The sequence below is a fragment of the Oryza sativa genome, chromosome 2, assembly GCF_034140825.1.
Source record: "Oryza sativa Japonica Group chromosome 2, ASM3414082v1".
NCBI classification, from domain to species: domain Eukaryota; kingdom Viridiplantae; phylum Streptophyta; class Magnoliopsida; order Poales; family Poaceae; genus Oryza; species Oryza sativa.
Genome location: NC_089036.1, coordinates 8,395,186 through 8,414,589, shown reverse-complemented (window position 1 = coordinate 8,414,589; position 19,404 = coordinate 8,395,186). Strand labels below are relative to the sequence as shown.

The 19,404-nt window shown below is 40.9% G+C and overlaps 3 protein-coding genes across 3 annotated transcripts; all 3 read left to right on the top strand.

The window, feature by feature from the left end:
- The first annotated feature begins 4,897 nt into the window (after positions 1-4,897).
- On the top strand, positions 4,898-5,869 carry LOC112937866 (RING-H2 finger protein ATL39). The gene has a single exon (XM_026022963.2). The coding sequence runs from the start codon at positions 4,971-4,973 to the stop codon at positions 5,637-5,639; it is 669 nt and encodes a 222-aa protein (XP_025878748.2). The 5' UTR covers positions 4,898-4,970; the 3' UTR covers positions 5,640-5,869.
- Positions 5,870-7,688: 1,819 nt separating this feature from the next.
- Positions 7,689-8,896, top strand: LOC136355369 (probable E3 ubiquitin-protein ligase ATL44). Its single transcript, XM_066307881.1, has one exon. The coding sequence runs from the start codon at positions 7,901-7,903 to the stop codon at positions 8,546-8,548; it is 648 nt and encodes a 215-aa protein (XP_066163978.1). The 5' UTR covers positions 7,689-7,900; the 3' UTR covers positions 8,549-8,896.
- Positions 8,897-13,014: 4,118 nt separating this feature from the next.
- LOC136355389 (probable E3 ubiquitin-protein ligase ATL45) lies at positions 13,015-13,882 on the top strand. The gene has a single exon (XM_066307921.1). It carries the CDS (start codon positions 13,105-13,107, stop codon positions 13,744-13,746), a length of 642 nt encoding a protein of 213 aa, XP_066164018.1. The 5' UTR covers positions 13,015-13,104; the 3' UTR covers positions 13,747-13,882.
- The last annotated feature ends 5,522 nt before the right edge of the window (positions 13,883-19,404 follow it).

Here is a 19,404-nt window from a genome sequence, read left to right as displayed (position 1 = left end):
TATAGGTATGGAAGCGGTCAAACACATCGTGTAAAAAATTTCTAGCATGATCTTTTAAAAAATAATAAGCTGTACATCTCAAAAACACGATAGAAGGCAATATATCTCCATATTGTCTTACATTGTGCAGTAAACGTTGTCTGAATATGACATAATCTCTGTCTCGTGTTGTATGAGAAACATAGTCTGAATCAGATAATGATCTCATAGTATTTTGTGTTGCACACAAAGCTACATAAAACTTATATTTTGCGTTGTTTGACGAATTTTTGTACCAAAATTCATAGAAAAGATAATAAATCATTGAGCACTAATTTACAGTCAATTTTACAAAATAGACGTGAAGCGTGTCTCTATGATGTGGGACCAGAAAATTCAAATATCATACGATGTCCAAATATAATCAATATTGGACTCGTTTCGCTGCATATGTTTAATAGAAAATAGTGGTGCAAATAGATTTCAAATTTAATACATGGTTTGAAGATTTGAGCTGTTCAAACAAAGGAGATTGACTAGTACTACGTATAGATTATATTGATTTGTTGGTAGCAATCAATCCGATGCACTTCCAACTAAATTAAAGGTGGGGCCACTGTCATTAGCAGAGACAATCTCATGATTATCTCCAAACTCTAGTACGTGTGTTTGGTTTTATCTCCAGCACGTCGATGGATTAGCTCATCTGAGCATCGGCTTATCAAGAGAATTAACGCATGATTTCAACATCCCGTGCTGGAAATTCGGATGTGGTTTCCAACCCCTTTGCTGCACATACCCCATCTGGAGCTGGACACGCGGAAGACAGCCACAGGAGGCACCCAACTATTATTTTCATTGACTCTCTATCTCATATCACTCATAGATTAGGATCAGAAGACAATGCCTGCCAGCGCAGGCTAGCGTCTTTCGTCAAGCCGCTTCATCATCGACAACATGCCGCTAGTCAACACATTTGGGCTGGACGGTGAGCACATTAATTTTCTATATTAAACATGGCAGATGGTCGATCCTTATTAGTGATCGGACCGTCTACATATTCTTAATCTATCTCGATGATTAAAGTCAAATCGATGAGAGCCGAAAAATGACTATGATCGGACTGCATTTATATAATCAATGGCATTAGGATGGTCCGGCCCTCATTAGTGATTGGATCATCTGAGTGCCATTTGATATTTTCTATGATTAAAACTAGACGTCCAGCCCTCATTTGGAGATCAGATCTTCTATCAGTTACTATGATACCAATAACAATGGTACTAGATATACCCGGCCCTCATTGGCGATCGGATTGTCTAGGCGTTGTTTTCATAATTAAAATATATTTTGACCCATGCATATGCACTGGTGGAGCTGTGCTTGACTCATACATACGCCAACTACGAAGGCGTTGTATCCGAAACCGACGAGGCCAAACGACATATTAGCTAAAGCTAACAAGGCTACAGCCATTTACTCATTCTATTTATGTATTACCGACGAGGCTAGATGAAACCATGGCCGAGTATCGACAATGCTAGGTCACTATACTATTAACACATCCAAACTGGATGGGAACCGGATACACCGTTGCTGGGCACCGACGAGGCAAAGGCAACCACATATTCCATAATTGATGAAGACCGGGATACATGACTGGGCACCGACGAGGCAAAGGTCATTCGCTTCACCAAATTCCCTCCGTACACCGACGTGATGGTGGTGTACTATGATCGGGTTTTGGCGAAACAAAGCCACCTGTTCCACATTTACTATATTCGCCGTTAAATCTGCACCAACCTCAACCTTCGGCGAGCAATTAATTTTGAAGACGACGATCACAAAGCGCAGCTTAATCGGAGGTGTTCCATAGGCTTGTCTTATGGATGCAATTAACCAGCTGCCTCATTGCTAGGCGTCGGGAATAAGTGGACTGCACGCAATCTCCAGTCAACATACCTTTCTATTAAGCATTCCTCACGAAGGCAAAAGGCGAACTCCTGCGGGAGCCCTCATGTATTTGTAAATATTCATGTTAATGAATCATGATTAATAAAATACAGGGTTTTCCTATTTTCTGTGTGTTCATTGTTTTGTTTTCATCAAATATGCGTAACTAATATGCAGAAACTGACAACAAACGAAAAATTTATTACAAGGTTGGTATCACGCAGGTGCTTGCTTGCCCAAGCAAGTATAATTGAAATTCAGGCAGGCATTATTAGCAAATAAATATTTTTACATGAATATTAGCAAATGAATTAATCTGTTATTAGCAAAGTGTTAGTATTTTACATGTAGCGGTTAGGTTTGGAGTTAGCTTGTATTAATTATTACTTTATTTCATTCAGTTAGGAAGATGATGTCTTAAAAATCATTTGTTTAGTTACCCTGAACTATAGAGTTTCCAGGCTCCCCCGGTCCCGGGATGTGCTCCAGGACCCTGCTAGAGCCCGGTCCATAAGCGCACTTCCATGCTTAGTGATGGAAGTCTTCGTTATTTTAAACAAGCTTCTCAGAGACATTATTAATGAAAGAGTTTACAATGGATGTAATTTTATAAGTTTATCCTCATCATGAAGGTGTAGGTGTAGATATCTATAAGATGTAAATCTTGTACATCTTCACACTCTTAATATTTTGAAGATATAAATCTTCTGTGTTTTCACACTCTTCTTAACATATAGGGTGAAACCTTGTAGGGCGTAGGTGTCTCGGGATCTCGGCCGGAGCAGGACCCCGCAGCTTGGTTCTCCTCCCCTGCCGCCTGCTCACCATCGGCCTTCACCTCGTGGCGCTGCGACCTCCAGCTCGCCACCGCCTAGTCAAGCCGTCGTCATCGTCGTCTCCTCTCTACATGAGACACCACTGTTGTTGTCCTCTCCCACCACCTGGCAGAGGAGCTGCCATTGTCGTCTCCTCCTACCTGCACCAAGTCGTCGTAGTTGCCTCCTTCCAGTCACCTGGTCGAACCGCTAACGCCGTCACCTCCTCTTGGCGCTGAGCCGCCACCGTCATGGCTTCATCCCCACCGCCTAGCATAGTAGCCACCGCTACCGCCTCCGCCCCACATCGAGCCGCTGCTGATGTCTCCTCCTCGCCATTGCCTCCTCTCCACGTCGAACCACTGTGATCGTTGCCTCCTCCCTGCCACCTTGCCAAGCAGCTGCCATCATAGCCTACTCCTCGCATAGGGTAGTCGCCGCGGCCGTTTGCTCCCGCCAACAGGTGGAATCACCGCCGCGTCCGCCTACTCCCCACCACCACGCCAGGTGACTACTCGCTGCCACGCCTTTTGCTCCCCGTCACCTCACTGGGTCGCCACTGCTGTGGCATTGCCTGCTCCTACTCACCTACAGAGTCATTGCCGCCGCTGAAGCATGCTCCCTGCTGCTGCCTGGATGAGTCGCCGCCATCGCCTCTCTAGGGTCGGTAACAGGGAAATAGCGTCAAAGCCGGTTGACCACATTGGTCCCTTCTTTCTTCTTTCACTAGGGGTACAGAGGTCAATCAGAAAATTGCAAAATTATTATTTCCTTTTTCGATTGTTTTAGCTCAACAATTCAACATGCACTAACTTCCGTCAAAAACAGGATAGGTGCCTCCTTCGTTTCAAATAACTAGGGGCAAAAATAAAAACCTAAAAAACAAGAATAAAATCAATACTGTATTTGACATCAAAATAGGGAAAAATAAAATTGTCAGTGTTATGTAACAAAATAAGTATAAAAGTTATGGTTATGTGTTACTAAAGTTCACTTGTTCAGTTATCTGATGGTGGAAGGGATTTGATAGTTTTTATAGCTTGCAGCTAACTGGACTAACATATATTTGCCGCAGTGCTAACTACTACTATACCCTGTCGTCAATGTATTGTACGTAGCCTAACTCCCTCTAAGGCCAATAGTTTAGCTTAATCCAATGGACAGCCGTCAATATCATTCAATACTACTCAAAAGAAAATCCTCACCCACGCCCAACAACGCCTATCCAAAATTAAGAAGATCAACCAAGATATTTGTGCTTTCGAATGTTGTATAGAGTTCCTCTTTTAATTAAAAACCTTAATTTAACCCTATAACAGTATATTGGAACTGCTCGTCACGTAATCAAATCGTGTCCCATCACTTGATGTATCCGAAGTGAAAATCCTAACCAAAACCGAAGGTACCAAATCCTCAGCCCCAACAATTGGCCAAATGTTGATAATGAATTGTACAGCTTTTTTTTTTTTAAGAAACATAGTACAAAGACATACGTTTACAACATGTGCATACTCACCCCTATAAACATCTCCGAAAGACTGACCGACATATTTTTGATATTAACGAAGTCACCATAAGTGTGTCGCTGTCGATGGATCCGTCATCTATCACTAAAAAAAATAATTAGCCGTAAATACGAGCACCTGTCAAATCTAAAATATAAACCCAGTTAGTCTGATTCCAAAATAAAAAAAAACCAGTTAAACTCCTTTTAAATTTTGGCAACGGCTGATTAGCGAAAAAAAAACACGCTTGTGTACACCTGACACGCACGATCCCCCGCCCCGCCGCCGTCGCGCCGACATCACCCAACTGCAGATAACCACCAGGACCAGACCATCAGCGCCACATCCCGACACGAAACCGTCGCGCTCCCGTCCCGACGGCCCGACACAGGCACTGCATTCCGCGACACATTCCTCCCTAGTCCAAAACTGCGGCCATCGCCGTCATCCGGTAAGCGGAAAACCCACCCCACCCCACCCCACCCCTAAACCTTGTGCGGCTGTGCCCAAACCACCACCACCACCCCGCGCGCTCCCGGTTCCCACCTCCCCTAACTAACTCCGGCCGCTGTACCCCGACACCCCAATCCGTTCCCCCCCGCGCCAGCGCCAACCTATATCTTCCCCCGCCGCGCGCGCCCCCATGACGAGAGCAAGCCGAGCGTCGCTGCTACTGTTTTGCTTGTTACTGTGAAGGTGTCAGCTGAGCTGCGTTATCATGAGCGGTGTCGCGGCGGCCCGGCGCTCGGCGGCGAGGGTGGGCGGTGGCAGCGGCGGGGGAGATGATGATTACGAGTGCCGGGCGTGCTACGGGGTCTCCGTGGCGTGCGTGTCGCTGCTCCTGTTCTGCGTGCTCGCGGCGTCGGTCAGCGTCACCAAGGCCTGCGCCGTGGCGGGGCTCGCCGTGCTGCTGTTCGGCGTGATCGGGTGGTTCGTGCCGCTGTGCGGCGCGGGGGGCCCGCCCGCGCGCGCCGGCGCCGCCGCGGGGGGCGGGGGGCGGGGAGCGGGCGCCGCGGGGGTGACGCGGTGCGCGTGCCGGCTCGTCGGCGCGGCGCTGATCGCCACGCTGCCGGCGTTCGTGTTCGAGGGCCCCGCGGAGGGCGGCGCCGGCGGAGGCGGCGGGAGCAAGCACGGCGGCAGCGTGCTGTGCGCGGTGTGCCTGGAGGACGTGGCGCGCGGCGAGACGGTGCGGCGGCTGCCGGCGTGCGGCCACCTCTTCCACAGGGACTGCGTCGACATGTGGCTGCACTCGCACACCACCTGCCCGCTCTGCCGCTGCGAGGTCTTGCCGCGGAAACCGGCGGCGAAACCTGCCCCGCCGCCGCCGGCGCAAGCCGCCGAATCGACGTCGGCGTATGCAGATCCCGATGCGTTGCCGCCGGTGTAGCTTTCGCCTTCGTTTTCGATAGGAAAGAAGGAATCTTGGATTGTACATTGTAGTGTTAGAACAGGGGAATTGATTGTCATGCGTATTTGCAGGCCAAATTGGTTGTGTCGTGTGATTTCTGTATATTCTCAAGAGGACTATTCAGGATAGGAGCTTGTAGCTGTGATCATTGATAGAAAAAAGAACAAAAACTACTTTTCTTTCTCATTTATTTTCAGTAAATTGTTGTATATATTTTTCAGAGTATTTGTAGTTTGGTGCTGTACATTTTAAGGTAGTTCACTAGGTGAATCAAAGGGCTTCTTCACTCGGTAGCCACTTCCAACCCTATTAAAATTTGATAATGTTAAGTTTTAACCCATTTTGACATTATTAAATTTTGATAGTGTTGGATATATTTATTATCGGCGTAATTTTGACAATTTGTTAAGCACACAAAGGTGAGTGTAACAACTAGTTAATTTTTATATGTCTCATTTCAACCACATAAATACTTACAATTTTCATGTTACCTAAATTGAGCACGTGGGAAGCTCAAGCAAGCAAAGTTATCACACTACAAAGGAAATATATGGATAAACTTTTTTAAGAAAATGTAGTACTTTTCTTGATAAACATAGTAATTTCTTAAAATATGTTGACCTCAGCACTATGTCAATGAAGCAGGCTTCCCTTATTGTCACGAGTTTACCATACCTTGACGGTTAGTGCAGCTACCATACAGTAACCATGCAAAACGTGAGTAATCATACAAAATTTATAACAATTTATATTATTTTATAAATTTATTTAAATTTGATAGGGTTATTATGGTTTTACCGTTACCATACATAGTGATTACTGCGTGATTATGATCGGTTTTGTAAACCTGCTGGGAAGTCTAAAGGCACACACCTACTGACCATTTTATTAGTTTATACACCCTAATAATTCAACAAAATAGAGCAAGAGAAGCTACATTTTGATGTGTCAATCGAAGGTTAGTAGCATGGTCATAGTGCTATGTTATAATAATAACAATTTTACTAGTTGTCATTCTTTTACATAAATTGAGCACGTGAGAGGATCAAGCACGCAAAGATGTAATCTACATAGAACCAGCGGGCACCACAATCTCGAACTTTCTAAAAGGAAAACAGAAAAGAGCTTCGTTATGCAAGGTTACAAAACACTTCATCATGATTTGGTTTCCAGTGGAAACAAAATCTATGTCTTTTGAGAGCTGGAAATTTCAAGGAGCAGTTAGTGACAAAGTTTTAAAAAGCTGGAATTTCTATCTTTTAACTGTTATTTTTTTATTATATAGCTACGGACTCTTAAATCTTGACAACAATTATCTAAAATCGTTGTAAAGTAAAAAAAAAAAAAAAACCTAACCATCATGAAGCGTGTCCACTGCTATAAGGGACTAACCGGCGGACGTTCGCTAAATAGCCTAACAAAATTGCATAGACCATTTTAATTATCACTCTAGTTTTAAGATTTCACCGCGTAACTCATTTTGATTAAAAGTCTACCTATCCAACACTGTCGAGGCGAAATTAGCCCCTTTCATGCACATAGTAGTTAGTTGATTCATGTCATTTATTCCAATGTGGATTTGCCGCCAATCACCGCCGTTCGATCAGCTCAGCGTTCAACCCACGTCTTCCCACCAAGCTAGCCTGAGAACGAGCTTGAGTGAGACTCACATCATAGCCACGCTGGATGAGCCAGACGTGTCTGATATGATCCGTTGTGAATCCACATCAGAATAAAATGGGCCTAAATCAGCTACTTACATGTGTTGGATGGTGAGCTTCAGTAACAAAAAAATGGGTTATTGGACAAAATCTTAAAACGAAAGTGATTTTCTAGGTGGATTATGCAATTTTGCTGATAGCCTATTGGGGAAAATATCTCAACGACCAATGGACCTGTCGTGTTGGACCTGTATGTGGACTCTAGTGGCTACCACAAGTAGTGGCCTTCCTACGTGTCATCAATGATCACCTCCCAAACTATCATTATCCCTCGATTAGGCGATCAGCCAAGAATCTAAACCACGATTCCTTAACGCCGCCGACCAAATCTGCGGCCCATCAGCCGCGAATACCTCGGGCCAGAAACCTTAAAACCGGCCGCGCCGCGGGGCCGACGCCGACGCCGAGAGCGCGCACCCGGCGCGCCACGACCGGGTATTTCTTGCCACCGAGAGCGCCCGCTCCATGGCGTACTACGCGCTCACTGCTCAGAGCTCGTGATTCAGCTGAAGGCTGCAGATGTTTAACGGCGAACGGCGCCCGGCGGCGAGCCAGCGCGGCGGGGATGGTGGGTACCTCGCGTGCTACTCCGTCGTCATGGTCTGCGCGTCGCTGCTGCTGCTGTCGGTGCTCGCCGCCACGGTGAGCATCGCCAAGGCGTGCGTGTTCGCCGCGGCGGCCGCGGTGCTGTTCTGCGCCGTCGGCTGCGTCTCGCGGTGGTGCGGGGATGCCGGCGGGGCTCCGGCGGCGCTGCCGACGACAGCAGCGGCGGCGGAGGAGGCGCGGGCGAGGGCGCCCGCGGCGGCGGCGTGCGCGACGTGCGGGCTCGTCGGCGCGGCGATCGACGCGCTCCCGGCGTTCGCGTACGCGCGCCCTGCGGCCGACGACGGCGGCGGCGGCGGAAGCAAGTCGGGGAGGTGCGCGCTGTGCTCGGTGTGCCTGGAGGACGTCCAGGCCGGCGAGATGGTGCGGCAGCTGCCGGCGTGCAGGCACCTGTTCCACGTGGGCTGCATCGACATGTGGCTGCACTCGCACTCCACGTGCCCGCTCTGCCGGTGCAACGTCTCGCCGCCGGCGACCATCGTGGTGAAAGCCACAGCCACGTCGACGGCCACCGCCGCGGCGGCGGCGCAGCAGCTACCGGCTGACACGTTGCCGCCGGTGTGACTCCGTAATAACTGACATGAGAAGTGATTGTCGTACATCATGCCATCATGGTAGTTCTGATTAATTAAGCATCGATTGATGATCCTAGAGAGATACAGGTACAGTGACGTCTACACAAGAACAATTGTGCATTGAAAGTTTGGGATAGAGTTGTTCCTCTGACAGAATGTCTTTAACTGATGTGGTCACTGATACATGGGCCTGTAAGTGATGGGTCTCAAATATCAGTAACCATGCTAATCTAATTTTACGTTAGAGGATGTCAATTGAAAAGTTTGGAACCGAATTACTCCTGCTAATTGGCCATCTTTGAAATGTAAATTAATGCAAAGAGGCAAACTTTGTCCTCCCGTGTCTACTACTAGCAAAGGGGTAAATTAAGCAACAGACAATGACTCGGCAATTCTAACCCTTATTAATTGATGCGTTTGGTTAGATTGGCAGTCTGGCACAAAGAATTAGCGGTCACATTGAAAAGGCTTAAGATATTGCAGCTGAGAACATCTGCATCTCATGTCAAGTGAAATTAGTGGTGCTTCCGAGTTGTTTGGTTCTCTACCCTACTAAATCTTTGGTGGTGTTAAATTTTTGGCAAATTTTGACACTATCAATATTTTGATGGATAGAGATGTATAATGTATTACACATATTTAGATTGATACCAATATGAAACTAAATATTTGATGATACGGAGAGGAAAGTTCAATATTAATGCCAAATTGATCATTGGCATTGTCAACGATTTGGCTTTAAGCCAAATATACAGTATTGCTATTCAAATTACCAATAAATTGGTAAGGCACTTTTTTATCAAACCAAAATAGCCCTTATTTGCGTTCGCGAAAAATGGCCCTTATTCAACAAAATACAGATTGAATTTCGCATCAGGAACAGTGTTTAGGGATTATTTAGTTGCCCACCTCTTTTTGCGAAGTCACATAATGTGGTGTCTCTTTGTGAAAAATAACATTTTTTAAGTGTCATGTAGTACATTTTATCTACATAAATACACTTATTTTGCAAATTTGTTGCTAAAAGATGATCCACGTAGGTGTAAATAATTGCAGACGTTACAATTAAAAGAGGAAGAAAACGAAATTGCAGGCATTATAGTGAAAAAAAATTAAAAATATTTTTGAACATTGATTACAGTGACATCTATGGCTCTATAAAATTGTACTATAAAGAGAATAATAAAAAGAGAAATGTTATTAGGAAGTAAAATGAGCCATTTTAAATAATTTAAGGGTTAAGCGGTCAAATAAAATTGTTTGAGAAAAAAAATGGATTTTTTAAATTTAAAACCATGTAGGTATTTTCCACATATTGTGTGAGACGCGCCGTGTGTGTGTTGTGGTGGTGGTGGGGGATATCGCAAAGGGACTGAGATCCTCTGCAGTGGACCCACGATCCTGATCCGTCGCAAAGAAGAGGGCCAGAAATTAAGCTCCAGATCAAAGTACGCGTTGTAAATATATAAATTAAACCATTTCTAAGTGTACAAGATAGCCTTGAATCTGCCGCAGAACCTTTCAGCAAAAGGAGCTCTAAATGGGTAGCCTTCTGTCTAAAATCAAAATCGTGGTCCTTGGTAGGCGCGAGAGAACTCGGTAGTTGGATTTCTTTTTAATTGCTCGGACCGAAGGTCCTGAGTCTTGTTTTTTTCACACTTGTAAAGTTTAATCCTACCCTATCTTCTATCTATCTATTATATACTAAAAGTCCATTAAACTTCCTACAAACACTCTTAAGCCGCCACATAGAACTCCTACAAACGCTCCTAAACTGTCACATGGCACTCTAATAAATTAGATTTATTTTCCTTTAAATATGGTGGACCCATTACTTTCTACCATAAAAAATAAAAAAATTGAAAGGCCCACATTCCTCTCCTTTCCGACCTGTACGTGTAGTACGCACGCCATGCCACCATACGCACGTATGTGGATGTATTGGCCCCTCCTTTCTTTCTGTTTCTTTCTCTCTTATTTTGATGACCCTTCTGTTCCTATCTCTCCTATTTTGGTGATGTGGTAGATTGAAAACATATTATATGACTATACAATCTAAAATCATATAACTATTTTTTATGCACTGCACGTACGTTTGTTGCATAATTCAAGACCCAAATTAACTATATTTAACGAGTAAAAGAAATATGTTACTTTGGACTAGCTATTGAACACTCGAGACACAATTTTTAGGGAAATTATATAGAGTTTAAAACACTTGATTGATAGCACGTAGCTTATATTAGAACATCATGAAACACGGATAATTAATTAGTAAGATTTAAATAATAAGTAGTAGAAGAAATATATTATTTTGGTTCACGAAGATTATATTTATGTTTAAATATAGATAACTCAAAACGGTAAATCCATTAATTGGATCTATCTCAATCTATCTGTAGCCTCATATCCCATATAATTTATCTGTTAATAAACAATGATAATCTATATCAATCTTACTGCTTAAAGATAAAAGATTATTGGATTTATTTTTAAAAAAATGACACATAAGGTGTAACACTATCACTATGTATCACATAGTAAAATTTGAACTGAAAATAAGATTTGTATAAAATAACATAGAAAATAGAAAATCTCCATATAGTGTAAATTGAACCAATCTATCTATCACTACAAACGTTCTCAAGTCACCACGTGGCATTCTACAAACGCTCTAAACTCGCCATGTGTCATGTCCTAAAAATCAGAAATAATCTTATAAATTCTGAACAAAATGAAACCTATCAGCGTCAGTTTTAAGTTCCATTATTTATAAATGTTAGAAAAATAAATCGCATGCACCTCCTCGCCTACTCATATGCACATACCACTACATGTCCCCTCCCTATTTTTAGCTATTAAACAATAAATATATAATCAATAATTTATATATTAGAAAAACCATAATATTTAAGGTGCACGTCTGATTTTTGCTCTATTTATAATTAAACCAAGAATTTAAGATCCGTATGCTTATATTTTCTTATATACAAAGTATGTCATTCGCCCATATTCGACCCACATGCTTTGTATATCATACAAATAAAATTGAAATACTTTAAACAAATTGGCTGCATATATTATGTCATTATACACCAGTCTGCAAACAAGCTAAATTAAATCAATAGTATAACTATAAAACTATTTTTTTAGGGTGAACACCCCTGCCCTTTTACATGTCATTGGAATTGCCATAAAAGAATTATGAAATAATCCAACAACACAGGTTACATCATCATATGTTGTTTTTGCAAACTTGCATAGCTAAATTAGATAAACACTATCTAAGTAAATAGTCCAAGCTACCAATGCATAGCAAATCCAATGCCCATAGTTAGAGAAAACAAACTCCAATTATTTCGTGAATTTTTTTTAAATGTGCTGAAATAATGCAAGCAAGCTAAATGATCTTTCGTGTATTTGCTCTAAACTATGTTACCATCGAATTAACATTTCGTGTGGTTATGGCTTTCTACACCTTCCCGGTAACTCTGTTTATTTTCTTTGTGCATAGACCATTCAAAAGGTGAATCAACTATATGAGCATTAATGGTCTATGAATATACACTTGAAGCATTAACTTTGGAGTCCATTTAGACTTTAGGATATACCAAAAACATGAAAAGTGACTAACTAAGCTTGACAAAAAATGAGATCACCACTATGATAAATCACAAGGAAACCTCCATAGGTGCAACAACCACATCTCAGTTGTAGGACACAACGACTAGGAGCTGTGAGAAAACCGTACGGTAGGGGAAAATGAACAATGAGTTTAGCTATGTCTTACTTTTTCACCAACCCCCAAAACTAATGAAAATAAAACCACCCTGGTTTTAATATTCAGTTAATTTGTTAAATATGTTTTAAACAAACTAAGTCTACTATTTTTTATATAATGATAAAGATTATAGATAATTGGTTATACTGATGATGAATTGAATATTATATAGTATATAACTTAGAGAAATTATCAAGGTGATGTTGACCAAGAATATTTGTCGAGAAAACGTACTTCTGAAAGATGGCATAGGCTATCTAATTAATATGATTTATTCTCAACGCAGCCCACGATACATGCCCGCGCGAATGCGCGGGCTATCTTACTAGTTCAATGAAATTGGCAACTTACCCATTCGTTAAAAAAAAAAGATAGCCTTGAATAAATGCAATGTTAGTAGCCGCAAATGCTGAAAATGGCCCCCAAAAAAAAAATCATAAGTTCCGCCATCACGCAGACTTCGTTACGTGTATCAGACGTGTAATTAAAATGTCATAGTATTAAATAATCAAAGTGCACAACAGCAAATCAAACCATCTTCTTGTTTTTTCCTCGATACGAGACGTAATTTTCTCACAACTTACCTTACAAATTCCGGAGAAATTCCGACCGGTGAAGCAGGTCGCAGCAGCCTAGCTTAGCTTAACTAGTCCTTCCCCCAAATCGATTACAACACAAACCAGCGAGCCCGCGTCCGCGGCGAGCGGCGAGCGGCGAGCTCTAGCTACTGATCGAACACTCGCCGTCGCCGTCGCCGGCCGGCCATGGAGTGCTGCTTCCGCGTGTACGGTCTGGCCATCGCCAACGCGGTGTCCATCGGCGGCACGAGCCTGCTCGTCTACCAGCTCGTCAGGCTGGCGCGGACGCCGGGGAGCAAGGGCGGCGTCGTGGCGCTCGCCATCTTCCTCGTGTTCTGGGTCAGCATCAACGCCGTCGCCTACTCGGTCTTCTGCGGCATGCTCTTCCCGTGGTCCGCGCTGAGGCGGTGCCTCGCGCCGCTCCCGAGCGCCGCCCGGTGGCTGCTCTGCCTGCCGTGCCGGTGCGCGCGGCGGCGGCGGCGGCGTCCGGCGACGAGCACCTCCTCGTCCGCTTCTGCTCTGCCACCGCACATGTACGTGCTGGAACGCGAGCCGCCGGTGAGGTGGGGGGCGCGGGTTGCGACGGCGGACGACATCCCCGCGTACGAGCAGCCGGCGGCGAGCGAGGGCGGCGCGGCGGCGGCGGCGGCGGAGTGCGCGGTGTGCCTGGGCGAGGTGGAGAAGGGGGAGATGGTGAAGCGGCTGCCGGTGTGCCTGCACATGTTCCACCGGCGGTGCATCGATCCGTGGCTGCGCGACCACTCCACCTGCCCAGTCTGCCGGTGCGACGCCTTCGCCGCGCCGCCATTGCCGGCCCAAATGGTGTGACCTCTCGGGGGGGTTTTTTTTCCCTTTTTTTTTGCCGGTGAAATACATATTTTTTATTACCACCTAGAAACATCTCGTTTGTTGATGCCTTATAAAATGTACATAAACAAAGATTGAACTGATTCCGATTACACAAGAAAAACACACTGAAATTGTTCATGAGGACATTATATGTCTTAGTTTGGAATATAGGAATCTAAAACACACAGAAAACAAATAAAATTATTAAGATAGACACCAGCACAAAATAAAAGGCAAACGAAGACACATTCTTGCAATATCTTCTATCTATTATATACTAAAAGTCCATTAAACTTCCTACAAACGCTCTAAAGCCGCCACGTGGCACTCCTACAAACACTCCTAAGTCGCCACATGGCACTATCTAATCTTACCGTTGATTTTCACTTAAATTGGTGGACCCGTTATTTTACACCATTAGATTAGATCTATTATTAAAAAAATAATAACTTCCACATGTTTATAACATACAAACGCTAGCTGCTACTGTTCGTATGTATGAGATTGTACGATACAAACGTTACTGATGTTCTTTCCGTAACATACAAACGTACATGATTGAAAATAAAATGATCAAGCTTTCTTAACCTTCGCTGGAAGAAAAAAAAACCATACACTTGTACATAAAAAAGACACAAACAACATACATCCATAAAAATCAACCGTTTTTAAAATATGATTTTCTACAATATAAAGATAAAATATATTACTTCACATGTATAAATATATTTAGTTAAATTAAGATCTATAATAAATATCCAATCAATGTTCTTTAAACCATCTTCTAAATCTATCTATTATATACTAAAATTACATTAAACTTTGTACAAACTCTTTTACTCTGCTACGTGGCTCTCAAATAAATTAGAGAAATCCTAGAAATCTATTATATACTTAAAAGTCTATTAAACGTACTGCAAATGCTTCTACATTGTCACGTGGCGCTTTAATAAAATTACAGAAATCCTAGAAATTCAGAATAAAAAAAGAAAAGCATCCAACCTTCAGTTTTCACTCAAATTAGTGGACCTGTTATTTTAAACAATGGATTAGAGCTCTTAAAAATACCATGATGCTAATCTCTATCCCGGAAAAAACATAATGCGCTTACGTCATACGATCGTCTCCCTCCCGGAAAAAAAACAAAACTTAAATACCTACATCATATACTATAAAAAAAAATAAAGCCAAAAAAGAACAAGAAAACATGCATAGGTACATAGTAAAATCGGAAATATATACTAATCAGGAAAAATCATCAGTGTCGGCACTGATTTGTTGTCAACAGCCTTTAATCTACGATTTTATTAAAAATAATACTACACATATATGCACAATTAAACTTAATATAAACTTATTATAGTGATAAATATATCATGAAAAATGATGCTAACATGTAATAGTTAATACGATAATAATGTTTCAAATAATTTCATATCATATTTTACAGTGTCAAATATCACTTGACAAAAATATACAACGTTAATTTTAATCTACATGTGTAAAAATTAAAAAAACAAAACCTATCATTGTTTTTTAAGTACATCTGTTTAGGTTTATTTAATTTTAGGAGAGATTGAGATTCTCAAAGTATTTGGAAGTTTTCAAAAATTTTCTTACTTGAGGTGTGAGAAGCACAAATAATAGATAGATGAGAAAAATTAAATTAAATTTTAGCCAGTGATAATAAAAAAATATAATTTAGCTTTGGTTTTTAAGTAGACCTTTTTAGGTTTATTTTGGGTGAGATTGAGATTCTAAAAGTATCTGAAAGTTTTTCAAACCTTTTTGATTGCTATTTGAGGAGTGAGAAGCATACAAGATGGATAGATATGAAAAAATAAATAAATAAGATTTTAGACAGTTATTTTGCTACAATACAACCCGTAATTCATCACGAGAATTATGTATGTTCTTTGCCAAATAGTATTGGAAAAAATGAATAATCCAATAAAACATGCATAAAACTACTTATATTATATTTTTTAATTGATAGAAATTCTAATATAGCGGGTATAATTGATGGATGAATGTCATACACCACTGAAACTCAGCAATAAGTGCACTCTAGCGAATTAGATAGTGTAAATAAGTTTGTGAAAATAAGTACATTATTACAATTAGTAAATGAGTCTCATTTAGTTATAAACAATATATGTTAAAAAAAATCTAGCACTAAAGGATGAATCTTTATCAAAATATAAATAAAGATATGGTGTTTTGTAGATTTTCATGGTGGTACGTCTCTTTAGCTATAGCTTTTTTTTCTAAGTAGTGCCGAATGATTAACCCCACTCATTTGAAAAACATAATACTGTTTGTATTGCATTAAAATTTGAGAAGCACTTATTACTAACTTCATATACACATTGTCTATTCTCTACCTCAAATCGACTCGAAACTTTAAAAAAAAATTGTTTCAATCACCTCCTTCTTCTTTCTGTCCCTTTTTGTCCTTTAATGCAAAGTGCAGTACTTGCTATGCTATCGTAAATATTGTATGGGCATGCACATTGTTGAGTTAAGGTCACCATAGACAATGTAACTAAAGTGATAGACTTATCAATATAATCATTTGTGAGTGTACCAATAGTAAACTAAGTGTTAAAATAGTACTCTATGATGTTTTTTTAGGGCATGGCTACATCGATGCGGAACCTATATGTTTCAAGGCATTACATATGAAAGCCTTGGTTGGCAGATACATTTGACTTCATCCGTTAGAGAGGTATTCATGTTTATTTTTAAAGATGTTATCGTATTATTCGGTAGATATGTTATATTTAGACTATTTATACATAGATGTGAAAATAAGTGATGAATTTTTATAATGTAACAATAATGTATCATTTATTTTAGTGGTACTAATATAGTTTCATTTATTAAAAGTGCACCTAACTCTTAAAACAATGATAGTAAGTAATGATGAGAAACAACCAGTTTATATATGACCAGGACAAAGGAATTTTTATTTAAATTCGAGGGACATTCTTATCACATTAGTAGTATATTAAAATCTATCGTCTATTTTATGGTAAATATATTATGGAAATGTTCTCCAATTTATATTACGTCGTTATAGTGTTTGAACACAACCTATGATACATGCCCGCGCGAATACGCGGGCTACCTTTCTAGTTAATATAAATGTGAAAAATATTAGAATGACTTATATTGTGAAACGGAGGGAGTAACAACCTAGAAATAAAATGAGACATTTCATATATCCAGATTTGTTTGAACTATTATTACATGTCGTACATTATTTTCGGTTGTTATATTTTAAAACAGAGGTTATCTTTCGCATGTTCGTTATCGCGTACTGATCGACTTCGTTCTAGCATGCAGACACCTAGGGGTATAGCTAGGAGTACGGATTTCCTACATACCTTTCGCATCGTATCGTCGTCTCGTTACATGTGGAACACATTGATCCGCCAGTTGACCTCGCTCTAGCTAGCTGCGCTGCTAGAGTAGTACTAGTCCATTGTGTATTCTCAAGTATACGTACGCGTATAGTCTACACCACCACCGTACAGCGTATGTATACATACGCGTACGTGGAGGGGATAATTAATTAATATATTCAAGTTCAGAGTTCATTCACACACTGATCGACCAGGCTAGCTTGTGCATGCTCTGAATTAACTACTACGACTATTTTCTTTGAGAGATACAGCAACAGGTTCGGCAATATATGTGGAAATTGCTCCATTTCCACCAAGCGACCTACACCTGTCTTAATTTGAAAATGAATTTCATTAGCCGCTTGTATAAATTATTTTTTTCTACAAGTAGGCTCGGTATATTTTTCTCACTTTTCATATGTCCTGCATGTATGCAGCATGTTAACTTTGTTACTGATCGATGCATCAGATCAGGTACAAATTACACTATGACGTATTACTACATGTATCCAAAAGGCACAGGGAGCGGCTTAATTAACTTACCAACAAAACAGGGGCGCCCCTGGCCGGCCTGCTGCCTGCAAATCGACAGCCTTAACTTACACTGATCACAACTACTCCTATAGTCACACCTCATGCATTAAGCTATAGCGTCGTCGTCTCACATTATAATTAAGGTAGTAGTAGTACATATATCTATCTTTTTTTTTAGAAACTTAGTACTACAAATCTACCAAACTTTAATTTTAACGGTCCATGCATGCATGCATATGCAATAATACATTTTCCGACCAATGCAATTTAAACTTTCTGCTCTCATCAGCCGGTCTCATCAGATCTGATGGCCGGCCGGTCGATTTGCATGCATATGTATGCTATCGCTGTCCTCTCTCTGCCATCCTCTTATGCTGCGTAGTGTACGTATTACGTACGTATAGCTAGTACGTGATAGCGATATTAGTTAATGGACATGTACGTGCCATGCATGCAGTAGTACTGTACTGGCCGCCCGCATACCACGGTATACGCATGATTACTTAATTATTGATTGCCTCACATTATTTCCTTTCTGCAATTTTTTTTGTCTAGTTTTTTCAGTTCCAACAAATCTATCTATCTATCTTCTATCTATCTATTATATACTAAAAGTCCATTAAATTTCCTATAAACACTCTCAAGCTGACATGTGACATCCTCAAAACGATCTCAAGCTGCCACATGGCACAACAAGATATATATAGGGACCCACATTTGCAGCCCCACTCAATGTATCGTGTATCTGTGTGTATAGAAAGCGAGGGCCCACATGTGCATTCCCGCACGATGCATCCATCTTATGTAGATTAGTTTGATGCTTCTTCCATATAAGATACCAAATCTATCTCTAAGCAAAGGCAAGCCAGATTAGTTACTCCTACGGGACTAGCAAATTATATCTCCTATATACAGGACGCTGTCAATAAATTATATATCCTACGTAGCTCAAAGATAAAATTTGAATTTACAATTAAAATTCATATTCTTTCATCAATGGACAAATTCAAAATATTTCAAATCCTAACGCCACAAAAATTTTGACAATTTATATAAGGTGCCAATTGTTTTAAAAAGTCAAATAGATTCATTTGTCAAGTTTGTAATAATTAAAATCAAATAATCATATCCTAATTGTTTTTTACGCACCCTAATTTTATCTTCATATCTATCTATAACATATTAAAAGTTTATTAAACTTTTTATAAACGCTCCTAAGCCGTCATGTGACACCCTAAAAATACTCCCAAGCCACCACATGGTATTTTAATAAAATAGAGAAAACTGACCATCCATTTTTATTTAAATCAGTGGACCGATTATTTTAGAATGTTAGATGTATCTTAAAAACCAAAACCTCTCAACGCCGCGCCTCCGTGCAGCACACAAGTATTGCTTTCTTTTTTTTTCATCGTAATCACAATTAAAATTAAAATTATCTTTATGGAAAAAAAAAAGACCCACAAAAATACATCATATGTCCACTAAACATACTATAAATCTCTCTAACAGTTGTGTGGCACTTTTAAATTATAGAAACATTCAACCATTAGTTTCCACTTAAATCGATGGACACATTATTTTACGTTGTTATTAGATTTTTTTTAAAAAAAAATCCCAAACAATTAGGACATTAAAGTACGTAAATGCTTTAGTAAGCTGCTACTAATCTCGCTTAAATTACAGAAAGTCCTAA